General features: G+C 36.3%; 1 protein-coding gene across 1 annotated transcript in view; it reads left to right on the forward strand.

The window, feature by feature from the left end:
- Nucleotides 1-6,784, forward strand: part of TM9SF3 (transmembrane 9 superfamily member 3) — a 67,484-nt gene extending 60,700 nt beyond the window's left edge. The window contains exon 15 of the mRNA XM_080822739.1: nt 5,127-6,784. Coding sequence (XP_080678865.1) covers nt 5,127-5,194 — 68 coding nt within the window. The 3' untranslated portion in view covers nt 5,195-6,784. The remainder of the gene's footprint in view (nt 1-5,126) is intronic.
- The last annotated feature ends 4,793 nt before the right edge of the window (nt 6,785-11,577 follow it).

Raw genomic sequence — 11,577 nt, forward strand, 5'->3', positions numbered from 1 at the left:
GATAAAGGGAAAGGGCATGGACCTGAGAGCCTGAGAGACCTGGATTAAATTCCCCTACTGTTTTTTTGGTGTGTGTGGCTATGAGAAGTCATATTGACCTCTCTAAATCTCATTTTCTCATCTGTAAAATGGGCATATCTTTCAGAGGAGTTATTTGTCATAGTATCGTGTGTAAAGCACAAGTGTTATACAGGTCTGTTATCAGGTGTTAAGAGAGACTCAGTTTTGTGGGAGACATGGCAGGGAGTGGGAAGAGCGGGGGCTTTTGGGGTCGTTAGTTCTAGGTGGGAATCCTGGTGACCCGACTCACCAGGTTACTCCAGCCAAATTATTTAACCTTTCTTCCTCAACATTCACATTTGCAAACCGTAGAAACACCTACTTCACAGGGTTGTGTTGAGGCTTCAGTGACTGGATGTGGGTAAACAGGATGCTCAGTGAGCCATGGCTGCTGCGGTTCCTCTGCTGAGGAGGGCTAACAGTGCCTGCGCTTCTTCTCTTCTGGGATTGTGTCTCTGTGTCTTTAGTTTGTTTAGGTTCCTATACCATGTGTTTTCACCTCAGAACAACTTCATGACCCTGAGTTTAAGCAGAGGTACCTTAAGGAACATGCATACAAGTAACTTAACTTTTCTTCTGATTCAGGTTTCCACGTGATGAATGAGGCTAATTCTCTAGTTCCCCCATAGGAGTGATGCCAGGCTTAAGGACTAATGACCGTAGACACATTTCTAGATAGTTCATGATTCAGACCCTTCTCCTTTCTCTGTTATTTGCCATTGACTTTTTTTTTTTTAAGATTTTATTTATTTATTTGACAGACAGAGATCACAAGTAGGCAGAGAGGCAGGCAGAGAGAGAGAGAGAGAGAGAGAGAGGAGGAAGCAGGCTTCTCGCTAAGCAGAGATTCCGATGTGGGGCTTGATCCCAGGACCCTGGGATCATGACCTGAGCTGAAGGCAGAGGCTTTAACCCACTGAGCCACCCAGGCTCCCTGACTTTTTTTTTTTTTTTTTTGGTAGTTCCATCTTTAGCTCTAAGGTAGGCAATAGAATAAGGGAGATAACAATAATCTTGTTGAAAGCTAGGTTCTGGTATGGCATTTGTGGCCCTTTGGGGTACAAGATTGCTTTTTTCCTCCATCAAAAGATTACGTTCCATAGATAGGTGGTTACCAGAGGCAGGGGGAGTAGGAGTATGGGCAAAAATGGGTGAAGGTGGTCAGAAGGTTCAAACTTCCAGTTTTAAGATGAATGAGTTCTAGGCATGTATGGTGACTTCAGTTAACAATATTGTATATTTGAAAGTTGCTGAGAGATTAGATCTTAAAAGTTCTCATCACGAAATAAAAATCATAACTCTGTGCTATATGAGGTGATGGATGTTAATTAAATTTATTGTGGTGGTTATTTCACAATATATACATATATCAAGTTATTATGTTGTACACCTTAACCTAAAACAAATGTTTTATGTCAATTAAAATCTGTCCCATTTATATATACCGTGCATGATCATGCACGCGTGCGCACACACACACACGACATTGACTGTAAAGTAGTAAAACTGATTCCACAAGCTATAAGCAGAGACAGTTCTATATATTATGATCACATATTTTATTTGTAGCTGCTGTGATAACCATCCTTACCCTGTGATAATTAGTTAACCAACTTTGAGGGAAAGAGGGCTAGGATCTGCAGGTTAAAACTAGATTTGTATCACAAGGGAACATCCTTGCCTATCTCTAGACAGTCAGAAGTTTGCGTTAGTATTATTATTAGCCTTCCTTCCTTCAGAATGTTGCTCCTCCAACTCCTCTTTATTTAATGTGAGATCTTTGATTATCTTTGATTAGCTTGATTATCTCCAGCATTCAGTGATGTGTAGAATCATGAGATTATGCAGAGGGTTAAATTTTTTTTCTTGACTATATGTGATCTTAGGAAGACCTAGAGAGATAATATCTTGACATTTACAAAGAAAATGAAATGAATTTAGTTAATTTTTTTAGTGCTTTTTCTGTTGAAATTTCATCTTGCTGCCTGAAAATCCTGGCACATTTACAGTTCCCTGCTATCCTGGCAGTGTCCCAGCACATATTCTTTTATGGGTGTGTGTGCCTTCAGTGCTAATCTGTTTTGGCGGGGGTGAGGGGGGAGGAAGCAGTTCAGATGAACTGATTAAAATGTCATCATAATACAGAATTGTACATGCTTCTCAGGTTATATTGCTAAAATGCTTTTTTTTTAAATCAGTGATTGAAAGAAAAATATTTATTTATTGGTTTTTTAATGTAGGAAAAAGAAATATGTTAAGGTGGAAATAATTAGATTGTTACAGTTTTCATATTTTGATCGTACCATTTTAGCTTTAAGGAAATTAAGTTTAAAAGTGTATCTCTATTATTCTCAAGACGTTTACATTTCTAGAGAGCGTATTTAGTATTTTCCTTTTATAAAGTCATATCTTTATATGCTTATTCTTGAGATACTCATATGATTAGGAAAAATGATTCTCCAGATTGATACTGTTTGGCTTTTAAGCATCTCTCTGCTCAGAGGGGAACAATGTTTTATAACTCTGGAATATTAGATTTGGTTATTGCATTGGTGTGATACTAGGCCAGTTAAGTTTTTGATTCTTGTTAAAATTTTATAGATTTCTCTATGTTCTAAGAATTTAGGTTCCTATTTACAAGTTGAATGGTCTTTTTCCTTACTTTATAAGGACTTCTTTTACAACTATTTCAGAATGAATTATCACTATTTCCAAATGTAATTGTAATGTAACTACTTTGTGTTATAATAAACATCTATTAATTGCAAAAATAATTAGAAATAGGTTTGCTTTGTTGCTTGGTGGGTTTTAAGAATACTTTGAGGGGCATCTGGGTGGCTCAATCTGTTGGACGTCTGCCTTCGGCTCAGTTCATGATCCTGGGGTCTGGGATCAAGACCCAAGTCAGGCTCTTGCTCAGCAGGGAGCCTGCTTCTCCCACTGCCTTTGCCTGCAGCTCCCCCTGCTTGTGCTCTCTCTTTCTTCTCTCTCTGTCATATAAATAAATAAAATCTTTTAAAAAAAGAATACATTTAGTATTTAATTATGGGAAATTTTCAAATATATGCAGAAAGAGGGACAACTATATATATGGATGTATATATAAAATGAAAAATATGTATATATATGAGTCCCCATGTACCACCTAATACCAGTAATTATCAACACATGGCCAATCTTGTCTTATTCATAATCCCATCTCATCCCTCTTTTTATTCTCATATGAATCATGAGTCTTTTATAACTGTAAATATTTCAGTTCATATATATGTGTGCGCACATGTATAACTGGAGTATAGTTACATAATAATTATATACTTACATAATAATATTTGTAATGATAAATAATAGTTATATTTCAGTATATACATATATCTAATTCCTTCATATGCTCAAATATTCAGTTAGTATTCACATTTACCCCACCCATTTCCATGTCTTTTTAAATATAGTTTGTTTGCATCAGGATCTAATTAAGGTCCATGCATTGCTTGGTTAAAATGTTTTTTTTTGTTTGTTTGTTTGTTTTTTAAGTAGGCTCCATGCCCATTGTGGAGCCCAACATGGGGCTTGATCTTGAGATCAAGAGTCGGACGCTTAACCAGCTGAGCCACACAGCCCCCTGGTTAAAATGTTTCTTAGGACTCTTTTAATCTACTGATGTTCTCTCTCTTTTCCCTTATAATTTCTGTAAGAAATTTGAGTTTTTGTTTTTTTGTTTTAATTTCTATAGAGTTTCCCACACTCTGAATTTTCCTGAGGTGTCATTTAATGTTTCTCCATGTGTTTCTCCCCATATTTCTTGTAGAGGGGTAGTTAGAGCTATAGGCCTAATCATACTCAGGAATACTTGTCCGACAGTACTTAATAGGGGTTTGTAAACTTATCAGGAGGTACTGATTTTCTCTGTGAAGTTAGCAGCCATTGTTAATTATTGCCTCATTCAAATAATGCTTTGGTGGTTGTAATATTTAAATTCTGTTGTTCCTTTTATATTTCTGGAGTGCTTCTATAAGGATAAACTTCTTTTCATCAACTGTTTGGTACCTTGAGGTACAGTTCATATATAGGAAAGGCAGAGTAGACTTATTTCTTTCCTTGTATACACTAGTTGGGTGAATAGAAGTTAGTTCAAAAGGTGACTAATTAGGGGTGTATGTGTGTGTGTGTGTGTATCATTATTAACTTATGGAAGATTTACTTTTAGGCTCGGATGGTAAATTTCTAAATCCAATGGAGAATCTTCTCTTTGACTTGATTGACTACCTGTCTTGTTCTGAGGATTCCTTAGTATAATTTGCAGTGAAGAGCTATCCAGTTCATTAATACACTCAGCAAGTATTTATTGAGTACCTTATCATGTGCCAAGTACTCTCTAGGGTATAGAAAGTAAATACCTAATTTAACAAAACAGACAAATTCCTTGCTTTCTGATGTTCTGAGCCTCATTTGAGGCTAATTATTCAAAACATTTCACAACTCCTGATGTACTGAGCTGTCTCTCTCATCCACTTCCTCAAATATGTCTTCCTTTTTACCAACCACAGAGCTTCTGCAATTTAAAGATAAAAATTCTTCCAGAAAATGCCTCTTTAGAGCTTCAAATGCCATTGCGCCATGGTTCTCAGTCCTTTTCTGAGAGAATCCCATCACATTTACTTCCATTAGGAATCGTATGATTTGGGGAACATGTTAAAATGGTTTAAATGACCTAGAACAATTTATGCTCAAATTTTTAAGATACATGTTTCTTCATTTAACAAATGAAGAATTATCAAATTACTCTTGCTTTGTAAGTGATGTATTTTAATTTGTATAGTTATTATACATGTAATAACTGATACCTAATTCTAAAATATCACGTCAGGTCTAACTTGGTATACGACAGTAATAGGTGATTTGCAAAACAAATGATACAGTTTAGCAAGTTCAGAGCAAACACTAATATAAAAGATGTTATCTTGAAAAAAGAGTAACTTTCCAGAGCAGAGAGCATTTAGTATTTGTAAATGATGGATATTGCCTTATATGTATTTGTTTCAAAACATGTTATTTTATTTTTGCAGGAGCAATTGGTTACATGGGAACAAGTGCCTTTGTCCGAAAAATCTATACTAATGTGAAAATTGACTAGAGACCCAAGAAAACCTGGAACTTCGGATCAATTTCTCTTTCATAGGGGTGGAACTTGCACAGCAAAAAACAAAAAAGCGCAAGAAGAGATTTGGGCTTTCACACTGGGTACTCTGTGGGTCTCTCTTTCGTGGATGGCTTAAAGTAACATCTATTTCCATTGATCCTAGGTTCTTACTGACTGCTTTCTCCAACTGTTCACAGCAAATGCTTGGATTTTATGCAGTAGGCATTACTACAGTACATGGCTAATCTTCCCAAAAACTAGCTTATTAAAGATGAAATAGACCAGCTCTCTTCAGTGAAGAGGACAAATAGTTTATTTAAAGCATTTGTTCCAATAAAATAAATAGAGGGAAACTTGGATGCTAAAATTACATGAATAGAATCTTCCTGGCACTTAGTGTTTCTACGTTATTGAAAAATGATGTTCCAGAAAGATTACTCTTTTCTCTTATTTTTACTGCCATCGTCAACCTATTGTGGGACATTTTTATATATTGAATCTGGGTTCTTTTTGACCTGTTTTTTTTCCCCCCAATCCAACTGCATCCTTTTTTAAAAAAGAGAGAATTAAAAAATATTAAAATCCTGCATGTAATATATCTGCTGTCATCTTAGTTGGACCAACTTCCCATTTATTTATCTTAAAACTATTCAGTTCCATCTTAATTCCATCCAAAGAAGATACAGTCTGAAGATAGAGGTGTACTCTCTACAATGCAATTTACTGTACAGTTAGAAAGCAAAGTGTTAAATGGAGAAGATACTTGTTTTTATTAAACATTTTGAGATTTAGATAAACTACATTTTAACTGAATGTCTAAAGTGATTATCTTTTTCCTTCCCCCAAGTTAGTCTTACATCTTTTTTGGGTTTGAATGAAGGTTTTACATAAGAAATTATTAAAAACAAGGGGGTGGGTAATAAATGTATATAACATTAAATAATGTAACGTAGGTGTAGATTCTCAAATGCATTTGGATGTACAGATTGACTACGGAGTACTTTTTTCTGATGATGATTGGTGTAGAAATGTGTGAATTTGGGTGGCTTTTTACATCTTGCCTACCACTGCATGAAACATTGGGGTTTCTTCAAAATGTGTGTGTCATTATTTCCTTTGGGAGGGGGATTGTTTTCTTCTGTTTCTTTTCTGAGTCTCCTACAGGAGCTAAATTTGTAATTTAGAAACATTTAATTTTGTTAATCCTGTCTGGGGCACTTAAGTAACATCTAAAGCATTACTGCTTTAGAATGTTAAAATAAACTTTCCTGACCAAATTGTTTTGTGAAAATAGATGTGTTTGCAATTTGAAGGTATCTTTTCAAAAGGCAATATTACTGAATGCAATTTTTTAAATATACTGTAAACTATGCTTTTCTAATACAGGAGACCCACACCTTAGAATCTCCAGACTTGCTTACATCTAGATTATCCAGTAGAGTCACAAAGTAAATGATAAGCCTTTCGAATTACATTGTGGCACAAAATCTGTTCAGGTTGGTGGACTGTGTCAAGTGGGGATGGGGTAAAAGTGGTTAGCTTGCTATTGGATGAGCAAATAAAGGTTACAGTTTTCTAAGAGAAGTGATTTAGTTTTGAATATGTCTTTCTGGAGCTATCCATAATGTGAAGTTTTCCTAGAACCATTGAGTTTCTAGTTTAATAGTTTGCTATGCAAATGACCACCTAAAACAATACTGTATATTCGTATTTTTAGAAAGACTCAAAACCGCTGTATTTAAACTTTAATGTGAAACCCATGCCATTTATAGTTAAATAAGCTGTTTCATTACAAAAATATGTTTCTATAAATTGACTCTGCGTCCTATAATGTGGTATATAAGGACTATAAAGAGTGAAAGTTTGATTTCTTACCACTTAAGTATGGCTGACATGAACAAACAGGAGTTTGATCAGAAGCTGTAGGTAAATCCTTCTTCAAGCCAAAATGTTGTATTAAATGCAGTCTGCTGGCTCTTCCATTTTCTCTTCCTTCTCACCTGCCTTTAAGATCTTGCAAGAAACTGAATGTCAGTATTTAGTGGCTTATATAATGTAACTTTTTAACTACATGTAAAGTAATTACAACATGTAGTCTATCTGATGGAGTATCAGTTGGGCAGCAAGCTTTTGTCTTAGTAAAATGAAGTCTGTTTCTCATGAATCTTGCAGGTAAGGTAAGGGTTTTAAAAAATGAGTGCTTCAGGTGCTTTCGGGTATACCAATTCCTTTTACTAAATTGAGTTCTATTTCAAGTCCTTTGGAATCCTCAGTGAACAAAAGTTTTCTAATTTCCAAATATGTTGTGTCATTAAAATGAATATAAATTATCTTGAAAGTGCTTTAGAAAATATATATTGATTTATGCTTTCATGGAGGGGCTGGCCATGTGTGTGTCTTGAAGAAGACATAATCCACAAACAGTTTAGCTCCCTAGCTCTGGGTTTTAGAGTAGTAAAATAAAATACTTAAGTTAGTTAAAGGGTGAGGTTCTTCCACTCCTTTAATGCTGTGTGTCTGTCTTCCATTTGTTAACATTACTTGTTCAACTTATCAACTGATGCTTTGAACACTACCAAAAACTAAGGATAAACTTTCTCCTTGTATCTGTAAGCATGCTTCTCCTAAAATTTAGCTACAGTACTAACTGGCATCATCATTCATCTATCCTAGTACAAGGGTAGGATAAAGTGGAAATGGAATGGCTGGAACTATGGTAAAGCATTCTTTGTTATATCATGTTGGGCTCCTAATTTGTACGACGTTTGACCACGAATCAAGCCCCATCCTCTTAGAATTCATTATACTGTGCTGATATCTAAACCTAGTGAATGGTATTATTGGTTGTTTTTCGTTGACAGTGGACAAATCTCTTTATAAGGGTGGTTGCTGCAAATTCTAGTTCTTCCAAAATCCAGTTTATTTAGGATTTACCCACAAAATTGTATTCGGTTTGTTACAGCTTATGTTTCCTAAATGTTTACAAACCACTTTCTGCCAAATGTCTTGCAAATAATATTCCTTTAAGTAATTTCCTTGAATTTTTACAAATGTAAAAAAGAAAAGAAATGTATTAATGTAATTTGTTCAGGAAAAGCTGCATACCGAAGGGCTTCTGTATATAAATTCTGGGAAAGAAAAGCCTATTTGTAATCTATACACTGCAGTTCCATCTGGGTTTTAAGTTTAGGTTTCAGCATGTCTTAGTGCTTCAGTCTATTGATTTATTGGAACATGTAATAAATAGGAGCAGTGACGTATGAAAATGCAAGTACTCATTAATGTTTTATGTCTTCATAAAAATTCCATGGCTATGAAGCTGAATTTTGGCAATCAAGATGTTAAAGAGATCAGAGCAGTGAAAATTTATAAAGATTGTTTGGAAGTGTCTACAGAAATAGACTACATTTAGAGGTGGGTTAGATCAGAAAGTGAACATAAAGCTGCAGAAATTTTATAAGGTTTAAATTCAGTATGAGGAGTAATTCTAGTTCTCTCTTAGGAGACTTTTCTGAAAGCCGTCTGAGTTCACATTCTTACTGGAGCTGTAGGCGGAATTGTGCAAAGACAAAAGTAAAAATTAAGTTTTTATTTTACTGTATCAGGAGATGGAAACAGAAACTGTTGTGAGGGTGAACTAGGCGTGCAGATAATTGACAGACAAGGCAGTATTTTATGTGTTTACCCCAGTTCCTCAGTTTAGGGCATTTGAAATTTATAAATGTTCGAAGTAAGATCTTCAGACAAAGAAAAAATAACATGGAATTCTGTTTTGAAGGACAGGAGAGTATACGCAGAAAAGCAGTCCCATATGGGCTTTTCGTCTGTGTCATATTTGAACCTATAAATCCCCACAGAGCACGGGAAGTCGTTACCAGTGGGAAGGAAACTGTTACTGATTGATGATTACTTCCATTTTGTACCCACCTTTGGTTTGTGTAGGTCGTATTCCAACTGGCTTTTTAGTAATAGATATCCAGTATATACTGTATCAAATACATTTGAGGTTCTAATCTAGACTGTTAATCTAACTGAAGTTGGATTTTTAAAATAATAAAAAGTTAAATGTACTTTCCTTGAATGCTTTATTTCTTTCCTTTTTGAAACAAGGGAACCAGGCCTAAGGGATCACCCATTATTACTGGTATGCATATGAAGTGATTACTGATAGCATTTCACAGTTAAACAGGAACCTGCAAACTTTTGCTGTAAAGGGCAGGTAGGAAATATTTGAGGCACAGAGGGCCAGATGAAACGGCTCTAACACTAGCACAGCAGCGGAAGTAGATAGGACATAAACCAGTGAACATGGCTGTTTGCTATTGGATGTACAGATTGACTGTCGAACAATAACAGTAACAGCCAATGGGCTACAGTTTGCTGACCCCTGAAATGAAGGATTTAAAAATTAAGATTCGATTTTTCACCCGACTGCTTATTTTGAAAAAAAAAAAAAAAAATATATATATATATATATATATATATATACACACACACACACACAGAAAGTTGAAAGAATGGTACAGTGTATAAGATTTGTCTTTACAAGGTTATTTTTCTCTTTCATTATCATTCTTTCGACTTCTGTGTACAAGCTCTGACTCCTACACTCAAACCCCTCTTTCCCCAGGCCTGTCGTTCTGATTGATCCTACATTGTCTAGTCAAAGTAGTGCCACCCATGTTCCCTCACAACCCTTCTGTGAAGCTGATAGGGTAGACTACTACATATTCTAGGAAAGAAGCTAGAGCAGCCAAAGAGTATATTATTTTAGGCCAGAGAGAATCAAGATGAGATTAGGGTCCTCTTGACCACTGTCACTGTGAAATGCGGATACCACCACTCTAGCCTGTGGAGCAGATAATATAGAGAAAGATCACATTGAAAATGAATGTTCTATACCAACAGAAGGGGTTATTTTTATTGTGCTACATCAAAATCAGTAATTTCCCCAGGTCTAGTGGTACTTCTGTTTTTTATCTCCAGCTTTAACTAGTTATTTCAGTCCTTGTCAACCCTCTTAGTTCTTCCCCTGATTTTATTAGCTGCCTCGGTCAATACAAATACTTGACGATTCCTGTTGGCCAAATAGTTTCACTTAGTACAAATGTGGATTACTTTTGATCTCTAATGGACAGTTTCTGTGTGGATGGAAAATTAAGAGCCTGAGGGACTCTTTTATATAGCCAGCTTTTGGATTTCAAAGTGAGAACTATTTTCTTAAACTGTTAATCTACAGTTTAACGTTAGAACGGGGGAATGTGCCTCCAGTAGGAATGTGGAGTCAGTGCTAATATAGTCTACAAATGTATTTAAATCATTTTCAAAACTTTGCATGTTTAAGGTGATAAAAGTTTCAAATTTATGAAGTGGAGGAAATGGTTGTATGGAGAAGCTGGATGTAAGTCATTTTAACTGGCCAATGTCATGATTATTCTTAGTGGCTCAGTCTAAGCTACTAAAATTATGGGACTTAGCCTTGAAGGTCATTGATGGGAAGGGAGGGTCTAGAGAGTGAAATATGGAAGGTTCCATATTGGAACTTGGTTCCAAGTTGGGAGTTGGTTATAGATGAGTGGAGTAGGACATACATACATAGGTAAGTGTCATAAGTGTGGTCAGCTTGAGGGTTATAGTAGGTGTTGGCATGAGGATGCAGGCTGTATGGTTATCAAGTTGTACCCAGCAGAAACATGGAGGTGTGACGCAGCAAGGCTCTGTTAGGGTGATGGCAAGGTGTTTAATGCAAGAAGAGTGGAGAGTGGGCAGAGGTGGAAGGAGCCAAGGCTGGAAGTATGGAAGGAAGGCCTGACAGTAGATAGTGAGGTGCAGTGTGTTGGAGGAGCTCAGACAAAGGTTTTGGACAAGAGCTACAAGGAGTTTTGAACAGCTGTTCAAAGATTATAACAAATATTTTTAATAACCTTCCCTAAGGAACTCTAAGTGCCTTCTCAGTGGTAACATAAACAAAGGAATGAGCCAGCAGATAAGAGTGCCTGCTTTATTCTAGAGGTTCTCCTCCCTACCCTGGAGGAAATGATGATGATGTGTAGTGGTTTGGAATGGCAAAATGAGAAAGCGGCCTGGGTGGAGTAGCTGGGAATAAAACTTAGAGGTTGTGCAGGGGTTTGAGAGCTGCTGCAAGAGAACCGGGCTGCTCTGGGTATATGGAAATAGATGGAGTGAGTTGGGTGGAGGATAGACATCTGACCAAATGGGAGGGGTGGGGGGAAGCTTGTATCCACTTGGCAGTTTTTCCACAGGCCCATGAGCTATGGGGGAGGAAACCACAAAAATTATGAATAATTATGGATGTAATGGGACTATGCTGAGCAGCTTTATAGCGTAAAGCCTTTTACTCTAAATCTACCTCTAGT

The sequence above is a fragment of the Martes martes genome (genome assembly GCF_963455335.1).
Source record: "Martes martes genome assembly, chromosome: 14".
Classification (NCBI taxonomy): domain Eukaryota; kingdom Metazoa; phylum Chordata; class Mammalia; order Carnivora; family Mustelidae; genus Martes; species Martes martes.